This window comes from Erithacus rubecula, assembly GCF_903797595.1.
Source record: "Erithacus rubecula genome assembly, chromosome: 23".
Lineage (NCBI taxonomy): Eukaryota > Metazoa > Chordata > Aves > Passeriformes > Muscicapidae > Erithacus > Erithacus rubecula.
Window position 1 is genome coordinate 7,421,736 of NC_136675.1, and position 12,405 is coordinate 7,434,140.

The following is a 12,405-nucleotide window of genomic DNA, read 5'->3' on the forward strand; positions in this document are numbered from 1 at the left end:
CGTGGCGGGCGCGGGGGTCGCTGCGGAGCGCGGGGGCGGCCGGGGGTGTCCCGCCTGTCCCGCCGGGGGTGTCCCGCCTGTCCCGCCGGGATGCTGCTCGCCGGCTCGCCGTGCTGCCCCGCGGGGTCGGAGGAGCACCGGGGCTGCGGGGCCCGGCGGGGCGGCCAGGTAAGGGCTCCCGGCTGTATCGCCCCATCCCCGGGCACACGGGGCGCAGCCCGCACGGGTCCCCCGGAGAGCCGCTGGGGCTGTGCCCTGCTCCGCGGCCGCTGCCGAGGTCACCCCGCCCCGCCGGCTGCACCGACAGCTGCCCCGGGCCCTCGGTGCCGTCCCGCAGCCGTTCGCTGCTCGGGAGCGGCTGCCGGGCTGCGCCTGCCGCAGGGTGTGAGTTTTGCCATCGTGTCCCCTCTGTGGGTCTCATCCTGTTCACCCAGTAACTGAGTGGGCGCTGTGGGAGCAGCTGCCCCTCGAGCGCTGAGGAGTGCGGGCAGGAAGGAGCTGAACCCCCTGTTTGGAGCAGGGGGAGCCCCCGTGAGCAACGGCTCGTTTCTGGATTAACTGTGCTAATGAATTTGGAGGAGGACGGGGAAAATGGTGATGTTTAGTCGCGTTTTGTGCCCGGGGAGGGGTTGGTGGCACTGCCGGGGGCCGAGTTTCGCTGGTGGCTGTAAGCACAGTGCTGCCGGGCTGCTCCGGATCCCCGTGCCGTCCTGCGGGACCCGCACCCCGTTTCTCCGTGTTTGCCCATGGCGGGGGTGAATCCCCTCGGCAGTGGTGTCACCCCAGCCCCGCTGTCGCTGTGTCACACAACATCGCCGCCCGGTTTCATCAGGCGCTCCCGCCTGACGCAGAGGGTGCGGGAGCGCCCGTGGCCCGTGCCCGGTGTCCGCCTGAGTCACCCCTTCCGGTGACGCTGCCGGGGATGTTCCGTGGCCCCGTTGACTCCCAGCTGTGCCTTCCTTCCTAGGAAAGAGGAATCCAGGCTCCCCGGCGGCTGGCGAGGGGCCCCAGCGCCTTCATTCCCCTGGGAGAGGTAAATGGGGATTGACTTGGGTGGGGGTCTCCTTCACCCTTTGCTGCGGATGGGGGGACAGGAAGGATTTCCAGCCCCCCAGTTCCTAGTGCCTGGTGGGGGTGGGATGCTGAGGAGGAGGTGGAGAGGGGTCACTCACCGCAAGCGGATCCTTGTGGCATTGTGGGGGAGTCATTCTGGAGATTGGGAGAGCAGCTGTATTTCACCCTGGTGTTTGCCTGCCCTGGCCGTGCCTCAGTTTCCCCACTCATCCAGACACGTCTGTGTTTCTCCTGTGATGCGAAGACCCACAGCCCTGCCCTGCGCGCCCCCCAGCATTCTGCCCTGAGCCCCTGGGCGCTATCTCAGCGCCCACATTCACTGTTCCAGATGTTCCTGCGCAGGCAGAGATAGCACCGTGGTTTCGTCACCGCGCTGGGGGCTGACCCCATCTCCTCCCCTGCGCTGCAGAGCCCAAACAAACAGCCCAGCGCCCAGGCTGAGCCGCAGGGGCTGCGTGGGCTGTGCATGGAGCCCCCCCGGCCGCCTGTGCCCCCCGGGGCGGGCGGCGGGGGCGCCCGGCGCTGTCCCTTCCGCAGCCGGGGCGCTTCCAGTGGGGTGAGCATCCCACCCTGGTGCTCTGGGCTGCCGGGTCCTGCTTTTGGGGTGTCTCCATTTAGGTTAGGGGGATGGTGGGGAGAGTGGGGGCTTACAGCTCACAGCCCTTCCCTTCCCTGCTCTCCTCGTCCCGCAGATCCCGCAGGAGCGTGGGGACAGCAGCCTGCACCAGCTGCTCAAGGCCTTCGTCTCAGCAGGCAGGGTGGACCACGTCGCCATGGTCATGGGGCTGCACCCCCAGTACCTCAGCAGCTTCTGGAAGACCCAGTACCTGCTGCTGCGCATGGACGGGCCCCTGCCCTACCACGGGCGCCACTACATCGCCATCATGGTGAGCACTGGGGCCTGGGACAGGGCGCTCTGGGGGTCCCAGCACTGCTCCTCAGGAGGCATTTGCCATGAGGGGCCCCTCTCTGCTCTGACATCCCAAAAGCTTACAAGCCCCTTTGGGGTCAGTGCCCACCCAGGGTACCCCAAAACCTTCCCTCCAGGACCCCTGGGAACTGACACTGATAGTGAGGGGGGAATCTGCCCCGTCTGGAACTCGGGAGCGCTGTGGGAGCAGTGGGCTCCCTGCCTGGGCGGGGTGGGGGCTGACTGCTGGCTCTCCCTGCAGGCTGCAGCCCGGCACCGCTGCTCCTACCTGGTGGGCTTGCACATGGGGGAGTTCCTGCAGGTGGGGGGCAACCCTGCGTGGCTGCGGGGGCTGCACTGTGCCCCCCAAAAACTCCAGAACCTCAATGAGATCAACAAGCTGCTGGCACACCGGCCCTGGCTCGTCACCAAGGAGCACATCGAGGTGAGAGCTGCTGCTGCCAGCACAGATCCTCCCCAAAATACGGTGTGACCCCAGGGGCCAGGTCCCTGCCTGCCCAGTCCCCGGGGTGTAATCCTCTGGGGCTGGGGGGTCAGTGGGACGGGAAGGGGTGGCTTGTCCCCGGTGGGTCTGTGGGGGAGGCACTTCCCAAAGCTGCTCCTGCGTCCCTGCCACTGGCTCAGCCCTGCTGTGTGTCACAGGCCCTGCTGAGGCCGGGAGAGGACAGCTGGTCGCTGGCAGAGCTGGTGCAGACGCTGGTGCTCCTCACCCACTACCACTCGCTGGCCTCCTTTGTGTTTGGCTGTGGCATCAAACCCGAGGAGGAGCAGGACGGGGCCCCCTCGCCCCCCAGCGACAGCAGCCCTGCCTCTGAGGACGGCGTCTGGGGCTCTGGGGTAAGAGGAGCTTGCCTTGCAGGGCTGTGAGGGCATCCTGGGGTGCTGGATGCTTCGTGGGGCTTCCCCTGGGAATCACAGATGGCTTGGACTGGGTGGGACCTTAAAGCCCATCTTGTTCCACTGTGGGCAGGGACACCTTTCACTAGACTGGGCTTGCTCCAAGCCCTGTCCAGCCTGGCCCTTAACACTTTCAGCGATGGGGCAGCCACGGTTTCTCTGGGCAAACTTTGCCAGGGGCTCCCAATGTCACAAGGAAGAATTCCTTCCCAATATCCCACCTATCTCTGCCTTCTGGCAATGCAAACCGTTCTCCCTTGTCCTGTCCCTCCAGGCTCTTTTTCCAAGTCCCTCTCCAGCTCTCCTGGAGAGCCCCTTTGGGCACAGGAAGGGTCTCTAAGGTCTCCCTGGAGCCTTCTCCAGGCTGAACACCCCCATCTCTCCCAGTGTTGTTTCCAGAGCAGAGGGGCCCAGCTCTCAGAGAATCTCTCTGAGATTCTGGGTTGTGGGAGCTGCTGGAATCTGAGCAGGGAAAGCCCAGAGGGAGATGCTCATTTGAGCAGCCCAGCAACTCCCCCAGGTGCCAGATCTGGGCTTGGGGGCCCCTCTGGGCGACCAGGGGCAGGACTGACCCTGCCCTGTGCTTCCCCAGGGCACAGATGCAATGCAAGAGGTGGAGATGCTGATGCAGAGGATGAAGCTGCTGCAGGAAAACCAGCTGGAGGAGGAGGGAGTCACACAGGAGGAGATGGCGACACGCTTTGAGCTGGAGAAGACGGAGAGTTTGCTGGTCCCTTCCCCAGGTGAGGAGGTGCAGGAGGTGCCCATGGGCCGGGGGGCCTGGGGAGTGGGAGAGGAACCAGAATCTGCCTGAGGGAGCAGGATCAGCCCCACAGGGCAGCGCTGACTCCAGCTGGGCTCAGGCCGCTGCCTTGGTGCCCTGTAGATGCCTTGGACCCCTCCCTGCAGTCCAGCATCCGCTGCTTCCTGGAGGACCCCGAATTCGGGTACAAGGACTTCACACGGAGGGGGGAGCAGGCCCCCCCCACCTTCCGTGCACAGGTGGGTGCCAGCAGTGCCTCGGGTCTGGGGCTGCCCCCTCCTTGTTCCCAGGACTGGGGTCAGAGGCTAAGGGCTGGAGCTGAGCAGCCAGGTGCTGAGAATGGGGGGAGGTGTCAGCTGAGAGTGACACCCCACCTTATGTCCCTGGTTTTGGCGGGGTGTCGTGGTTTAATGCCAGCTGGAGATGAAACATGACACAGCTGCTCACTTAGCCCCCACTTTCTTCCCCCCAACCCAGGGAGGAAAATCAAAACTTGTATCTTGAGATATGAAAAGTTAAATAATTGAGAATAAAGCAAAATACAATTATATAATAATGAATAATGACAATGAAAAGGGGAAAAAAGTCATGCACAATGCAACTGCTCAGCACCTGCTGACTGATGCCAGACCCCCCTTCCTAAACCCAGGTTGGCCCCTTCCAGGTAACTCCCCCCAGTTTAAATACTGGGCATGACATTCTCTGGTGTGGAATATCCCTGTGGTCAGTTAGGATCACCTGTCCTGGCTATGCTCCTTCCCATTGCCAGAGCCTGAAACAAGAGGAATAAAGTCCTTGACTCAGGATAAACCCATCATAGCAAAACCACCAAACCATCAGTGTGTTACCCTTCTCATCCCAAATCCAAAACCACATCACTGGAACAGCTACTGAGAAGAAATTAACAGTTCCCTGGCTGAGAGCAGGGCAGAGGGAGCCCAGTTTTCCCCAGCCAAGCCCCACCCGTGTCCTTCCTGACCAGGATTACACCTGGGAGGACCACGGCTACTCGCTGATGAACCGCCTGTACCCAGACGTGGGGCAGCTGCTGGATGAGAAGTTCCAGGTGGTTTACAACCTGACCTACAACACCATGGCCATGCACTGCGGCGTGGACACCTCGGTGCTGCGCCGCGCCATCTGGAACTATGTGCACTGCGTCTTTGGCATCCGGTACAGCCCCAGCCCAGCTCCCCCTGCCCTGGCAGAGCCAGCAGCGGCTCCCTGCCTTGGTCACGGTTAGAGTGTTGCTGCTGCTGCTTCCTAAGGCAAAGGGAAGCTCTTGGCAGGCTTGGCTGAGGTTCAGAACAGCCCTGGGAAAGGAGAATTTAGTGAAAAATTACAGTAAGGGTGGTGAGGCTCTAGCAGAGTTTACCCGAAGGATGGAATTCTCATCCCTGGAAGTCCCCAAGGCCAGGCTGGATGGGGCTTGGAGCAGCCTGGGATAGGGGAGGGTGTCCCTGCCATGGCAGAGGGTGGGACTGGATGGGAATAACACACCCTCGTCTCTCCAGCTATGATGACTACGACTACGGGGAGGTGAACCAGCTCCTGGAGCGCAACTTAAAGATCTACATCAAGACAGTGGCTTGCTACCCAGAGAAGACTACCAAGCAGATCTACACGCAGTTCTGGAGGCACTTCAAGCACTCGGAGAAGGTGCTGCCCCGTCCCTTCCCCGTGCAGGTGTTTGGGTGCTGCTGTGCCTAACTCTGCTCTCCCGCAGGTGCACGTCAACCTGCTGCTGCTGGAGGCGCGGCTGCAGGCGGCTCTGCTCTACGCGCTCAGGGCCGTCACCCGATACATGACCTGAGCTGCTCCTGCTCCTGCTCCTGCTCCTGCTCCTGCTCCTGCTCCTGCTCCTGCTCCTGCTCCTCCTGCCCGGCTGTGCAGCGTGCCACGGCCGCCTGGTTCCCCGGCAATCCGGGACTATTGTCTCTCTGCTTGATGAGCTGTGGAAGTGAAGTGGGAGCTTCCCTGCGCTTTCTCCCAGGGAAGGGGAGCCCCAAGAAGCTCCCAGTGCTGGGGAGAGTTTGGGGAGCCCCCAGAGTGCTGCCTGGGCTTGGCGAGTGCTCTGCTGCTCAGTCTTTCTGGGGTGAGCCCCACTGAAGGAGACTGGGATGTCTGTGGTGCAGTGCTGGTGTCACCCCTGTGGCCTCTCCTGGCACCACACCTGCCACCAAAGAGCACTGTCCCCCTGCCAGAGAGAGCCAGAGGGTGTCTTGGGTGTCATCCCTGCGTTGTGGCTCCTGCTGGGCTGGGAGACACAGCTGCTGCTGGGAGTGCTGCCCAGGCACCCCCTCCCCACCTTTCTGCCTCATCCCCTGCAGTTTGGGGTGTGAAGTGCCTTTAGCCTAACTGCCAGGGCAGGAGCAGGGAAAGGGTTGGAATACCTGAGTGTGTTTTATACCTTCTTACATTGTTTTCCAACCACTGGCACATCTGCACTGCCTCAGCTTTAGGGGCTGAGGTGGAGAGCTGTGCTGGGGCATGAGGCTCCCTCAGCCCCTCTCCTGCTGTGAGGATGCAGGGTGGGAGGGCTGCCCATGGCTTTATCGGGGTGTGCCAGAGCATTCCCAGCAGCTCAGGTGGCTGTGGAGGTGCCTGGTGGGGAGCAGGATCCAGGGCCAGCAGCATCACCACTCTTGGTTTGCCTGTTGAATCATAGCTCCAGTTAACTTATTTCTATATATTTTTTTGGGTATATTCGCTCCTGACTAGGCATGGAAATGCCTCTGTAACTTTGCTATTAATCTTGTTTGAAAAAATAAAATAGTTTTGTTTTTGTTTTTGTTTTTTTTACTCTTTGTCCTTTTCCACTTTCCCTTGGCCAGCCCAGGGGCTAATCCTGTAGGCATGTGTGGAGTGCAGGGTTGTGCTGCTCTGGGAGCATCCCTGACTGTCCCAGGGGGATGTGGGAGGTCTGAGGACTCCCCCTTGGCCTCCGGGGGGTGGGCTTGACTTCAGTCAACTCTGCTTGTGGTGACTGTTTCCAGTCTTTCCTGGCTGTGACATCGTCGTGCCAAGGGTTGAGGGGTGGCACTTGTCCCGTGGGATGCTCTGATGCACGCTGGAGCCGAGTGTCCACCCGGCCCGAGGTGCGGAGCCAGCCCTTATCGGGGCGCGGGCAGGAGCCCCGGGAGCTGCTGATAAGGGCCCGGGAGGGGCAGCTCCCCCTGGGAGGTGCCAGATCCAGGCTCGGGGCAGCCACGGGGGCCCTGCCCCTCTGAGCCCTGGGAGGCTTGGGAGAGCTCGGTGGGGATTGATAGGGCAGAGTCTGTTTGGGGGAAAAGAGGTTTGAGGGCAGCTTTTTTCGGGGAACAGGAGGACAGGGCTCCCTGGGCTTTGCTGGTTGTGTCAAAGTTCCCGGGGGAGGAAACAGCAGAGCTCCTGTACGGTGCTGTATTTTTAGGGTGTCACTGTCTCCTTTAGCTCCTAACCTGGGTCACGGTATCACTTTAACCCCCTTTCTTTTTTCAATTGGTCACAATTATAAACCAATAAATTCCTCATCTAGTGCATAACCAAAGCCTGCAATTAGTGTACATATATATAATTTACCAGCAGCTTTCACTGCTGTCCTGCAGGGCAGGTGTGTGAAAAACCCCCCTACCTGTAGCTGATAGTTACGATCCCAATAGATGCTATTTGTTGTTTTCTTTTTCACTACACTTGTCCTCAATTTAAACATAATGTGTTAATGGTGCTCTAGACACATCAAAGCAACAGGAAATAATAGTATTAATAAATAATAATAATAGTAATAAAATAATAATGCTAATAATAGTAATAAAATATTAATATTACTAATAATAGTAATATAATAATAATAATAATAATCTGTGCTGAAGGAAGTCTTTAAGACTGATGGAGCCCTTTTCTTTGCCAAGTCGGCATTCCTGGGGCATTGCTGCTCGCTCTGCGGGGTTCATGCGGGGCTGGAGGTGAGAACCCTCCGTGCCCGGACAGCCACCCGGATCCGCGCGCGGGCTGGGAAGGGATAACCGATCCCAGCCACTCCCAGAGCCCGGCGGGACCGGCCCGGGCTGGGCTCGGACCCGCCACTCGCCCCCGGCCCCTCCCGGGCGGGCAGCGCCCCTCGCTGGGACCCGGAGCGCGCTGGAACCGGCGCTGCTGCCGCCCCAGAGTCTCACGGGCGCAAACCGCCATGGCCGCCCGGCCCCAGAGCCTCCCCCAGCACCCGCCACCCCGAGCCCGCTCTTGCCCCGCGGCCCCAAACCCCCCAAACCCCCCAAACCCCCCGACACCGAACGCTCCGTTCTCCCCGCTCCGGGGGGCGTGTCCTCATGTCCCGCGGGGCGTGTCCTCCCGTGTCCGGGGGGCGTGTTCTCCTGTTCCGGGGGCGTGTCCACCTGTTTAGCGGGCCGTGGCCGCCGCGCGGGGCGTGTCCCCCGCCGCACTACATCTCCCGTTAGGCCCCGCGCGTGGCTTCCGGCGGCGCGTCCCGGCGGCGGCGGCGGCAGGAGCAGGTACGGGCGGGCGGGGGCCGGGAGCGCCGGTACTGCCCAGAGACCCCGGTACGATCGGGGAGCCGCCGGGAGAGCCCCGCCGGGGCAAGGACGGGCCCGAGAGCCCCGGTTCGGCCCGGCCCTGCCCCGTGCCCGGGGCAGCGCCTCGGGACGGGCCGGGGGCGAGAGGCGGCGGGCGCCGCCGGGAGCCCCGGGAGCGGCCGGGGCCGTGCGGGCGGAGAGGCGGCCGGAGCGGGGTCAGCGCGGCTCCGAGAGCCCGCTCGGCGGAGAGCGGAGCGCTGTGCCCGCTGTGCCCCGAGGACAGTTCGGACCTGAGCGCTCGGGACTGCGATTAAACCCGGCTTTGGTCCCTGCTGCCCTCCGCGCCTCGCCCTCAGTGCTCCTTGCTTCTCCAAAGTTCCCTCGGAGGCAGCCCCGCTGGTATTTCTTTGTTTGATCTCTCCTGCCTAAATGTTGACTGAAATTTGAAACGTCCCCGTTCTGCTTTCTGGCTTAATTGTTCTTTCCCTCTGTTTGCACGCAGATGAATTATTTACCTCTGTGCCTTGCACTGGCTTGTGTTTGTCCAGGTGGAGGTAGGCGAGGGCTTGGTGCCCTTCTCTGGCGCTGAAATACTGCAGAAAAGGTAAATGATGTGCGAAGGTGCTCAGCTGAGGCTGAAATGAGCCGTAAAGCCCCGTAAGCTTTAGGATGTTTAAATGCTGCTTCCACAAGCCTAGAGAGGAGTCAGAGAGTCCCAGAGGGACTCGGGTTGGAAGGACCTCAAGGCTGCTCGTGTCCCAGCCCTGCCGTGGCAGGGACCCCTCCCAGGTCCAGGGTGACCCAGCTCCAGTGTCCAGCCTGGCCGTGGCCCTGCCAGGGATCCAGGGCAGCCACCCTCGCAGGGAACAATTCCTTCCCAATATCCATCTAAATCTCCTTGTTGAGTTTGAAACTGTTCCGCTTGTCCTGTCACTTTGTGCCTGTATAAAAAGTCGCTCTCCTTCTTTTTATAATCTTCCTTCTAGTATTGGAAGCCTGTGCTGAGATTTCCCAGGAGCCTTCTCTTCTCCTCATAATTGCTTCTTTATTGCTTAAAGAAACCTGGAATTGCATGAGTGAGTGTTATATCTGAAGTTTGGTGATGTTCCTGTTTTTCAAAAGGAAGTCCCATGCAGAATCAGAGGAGGGGAGTGATGAAGTTTCCATATCCTGCTCCTGGTGGGTAAAGGATGTTCAGCTGAGTCAATCTGATGTGCTACAGAAATGCAAGGGAGTGTAATGAGATTCCTCTCCCTGCTGTGATTTCCTCAGGAATGCCTGATACTCTTCAAACAGATCTTTTAAATGAACCCAAATTGTTTTGAAGAGTAGACAACATGTAAAATTGTAAGCTTACATGGTTTAAACTACTTGTTGTGCAGGCTGCAAAAAAAGGGCAAAACAGACCCAAAATGAGGCCGATTGTGAGGGATGGGGCTGGCACAGTTACACCAGCTGAGGCTGGGTGTCTGCACAGTGGTGGCAACAAAACCCCTTTCTAACTCAGAGTAGGGTAAACCTGTTCCTGACAGTGCTGGGAATGACTGCGCTGTTCTGTCCCAAGTCAAGGCTTTAAATGTGTCACTGTCCTTTCACAGGTGATGCTCTGTTATCTGATAATGTAGCAGTGTTTTTGCAAGGAACATTTTCTTTCTGGGTTACCGAGAAATGAACTGTGTGAGGGACAGAAGATGCTCAAGTGCTGGGAGATGCAGAGTCCTGTTGGGAGTGTGGGGCAGTGCCACAGACAAGAGGAATGTGATTGCATCCTTGTTTTCCTGCTGCTGGATCAGTGATCTGTGATGATACAGCCTTCTACTTCATTCAGTCACTGGTTAATATGATTTCCAGTTTAATTTGGTGACAATTTTGAGAGCCAAATCATTTGTATTTAAACAAATGGCTTCTATTTTGATCAAATTTCATTGTGTTTGGCATGTGTTGAAGCATTACATGTATTAAAAATCACTGAGACTGCAATTCCTGCAGGTTTATTAGCTGGTGATGAATATTCAGTTACAAGCTGTACAAAACCTGTGTCTGGCCAGGGTGGGAGTGTGGAGGGGCTTAACACAGAGCTGGGTTTTTCTGGCTGGTCTCAGTGATACCATGAGTGAGATAAGCTGCAGATATCCTCAGGATCATTTGGATTGCCTTAAAACATGTCATTTTTTTAGGCAAAACCAGAACTTTGGGCTGCAGGGAAGCTGGTTGGGCTGTTGGAGGCCAAGGCATCATCTTGGTCCTGCATCCATTAAGGTGGGGGTGGAGATGCTCCACGTCATTCATTATGAGTTCCCTAATTCTCTTTAGCAGTGATTTTCTACATATACGTGCCATGTGGGTTTATTTTCCTGAGTGTGAGAATGCTTTTACTTTTTGCTGGCAAGTTTGGAGCCTGTGGAGAGCTAGTGGATGTGCAGCTGTGGCAGCATTGGGCCTCAGAGGGGAAAAAAGCCCTTTCAGAGATCTATTTTTATCAGTTAATTAGTGGCTCTCGCTGACGTGTCCATGCTTGGTGATAACTATTGCAGCTCTTCCCTTCAAAGTGGGGTCATGGTTAGGCAAGGAATGCAGCAGCCAGCCTGGCTGCTCATCCATGGCTGCAGTTTAACTCCTTCCAAGCTCTGGATCCAAGGGCAGATTCCACGGGAGGAGCTGGTGTATAGAGACGCAGAATTGTGTCAGCAGAGCTGCTTTCCCACTGGTGACTGCTCTTAGTTTTTCCTCTGCCCGCAGGATTTCCTGTATGTCAGTAGGAGCTGAGGTGTGGAGCTTGCTGTGATTTGCCAGTGGCTGGGTGACAGGCCTGGAATTAGAGGTAAAAGGCTGCAGCTTTTCCAGTTCTTGCTCTTATCTGCTGGTTTCGAATGACTCAGGACAGTCTGTCAGGCTTGGAAGGTGTCCAGGCAGGACATCCAGCAATGACACATTGGTATTTTGCTCCTTGAAGGTGGGGAATTGCTGTTTTCCTGATTTCAATATGACAAAGCCCTTAATCTGGAATTCTTGTGTTGTCCATTCTGTGGCTTGTGGTGTCACTTGTTTTTGATTCTCAGCTGGGATGAGATTAGGGAGGTCTCAGCTATACCCTGGTTGTCACTGCCTGACTTTCTTTGTTTATTGGTGACTCTGTTCTTTCTGCTGAGGATGGGATGGGGGAGGGAGGACTAATTATCTCCAGAGAGAGGCTTTAAATGCTATTAGCCAAAAGAACAGGCTTCATCTCCTAACTTGAATGAGTTGAGAAAATAACACGAAGCACAGTGGCAAAGATATGAAAACTGAGAGCAGTCCAAATGGTTTCTCTCTGCTGAACCCTGGAAATGGATTTATTATATTTTTCCCCGAGCCTTTGGCTGGTGGCAGCTTTGGAGGAGTGAGGGAAGGGGTAAACAGATTGTTCACTTTATTCTTTTGCTTGTGCTTTTGGCACACTGATTCCAGAGCAGGGTTCGGGATCGCTCACCTGCCAGCTGCGTGCAGTCCTGATGGGCAATTCATTACCAAGGACTAATTAACCACAGCTGCTGAGTGTCATGGGGCAAAGCAAGGTGCAGGCTGATGAGGTCAATTTGTGCAAGCCTGGCACTCCTGTGCAGTCGGTGCCTTTTGAAACACTTTTAGGAAAGATCATTGGACTCTGGTAAAATTAGTGCTGTTAGACCTGAGGGTTTGAACCTTTTCACTGTCAGCTCCAGAAAGCTGCTGCTAAAAGCAGGAATCTCTTGGCTGCCAGTACCCAAAGGTTTTCCTCCAGTTAACCAAGCCCCAAAAGTTCACCCCTTAATGAGAGCTGTGTTGCCACAGACTTTGCTGTATAAAATCCATCCAGATTAATCCCCACCATTGATTTAAACCATAGTCTGCCCCGTATGGGCTTGCTTCATCACCTCACACTTGTCTGTGGGAAGGGTGCTTTTCCATCCTCAGTTCTCTCCCTTAGCTTTTAAGGGTGTAAGGAAGAAGAAATTTGCCCTAATCATAGAGAAAAGCCTTGATTTGTAAACTGGGATTAAAGCTGGGGAGGCACTGACTTGTTTGGTGCCTGCACAGTGCTCGGTGCTGGGCCAGGCTCAGACCCCTCCCTGGCTGAACACCGTGTTGCACAGGGTGGCTTAGCAAACACAGAGGTTGTTGCTGGATGTGGCCTTGAGGTTGGGATCACAAGCTGTGTGTCAGGCTGTGCTCATGGAGGTGAAGCTTCCAGAGGTGTTTGTGGATGGGGG

General features: G+C 57.4%; 1 protein-coding gene and 1 long non-coding RNA gene across 3 annotated transcripts; both read left to right on the plus strand.

Annotated features, from left to right (window-relative positions):
- The first annotated feature begins 25 nt into the window (after nt 1-25).
- Nucleotides 26-6,451, plus strand: SESN2 (sestrin 2). Of its 2 annotated transcripts, XM_079325649.1 has the most exons (10): nt 26-168; nt 968-1,033; nt 1,767-1,961; nt 2,247-2,429; nt 2,648-2,842; nt 3,495-3,645; nt 3,789-3,904; nt 4,648-4,838; nt 5,180-5,324; nt 5,392-6,451. In XM_079325649.1, exons 1-10 carry the CDS (start codon nt 91-93, stop codon nt 5,476-5,478), a joined length of 1,407 nt encoding a protein of 468 aa, XP_079181775.1. In that variant the 5' UTR covers nt 26-90; the 3' UTR covers nt 5,479-6,451. The 2 variants fall into 2 exon arrangements, with proteins under 2 accessions (XP_079181775.1, XP_079181776.1); XM_079325650.1 differs by lacking the exons at nt 26-168; nt 968-1,033 and adding an exon at nt 1,465-1,630.
- Nucleotides 6,452-8,080: 1,629 nt separating this feature from the next.
- On the plus strand, nt 8,081-9,859 carry LOC306811711. The gene is made up of 4 exons (XR_013776715.1): nt 8,081-8,155; nt 8,679-8,780; nt 9,163-9,739; nt 9,775-9,859. It is a non-coding gene; the product is annotated as an uncharacterized lncRNA (long non-coding RNA).
- Nucleotides 9,860-12,405: the final 2,546 nt, after the last annotated feature.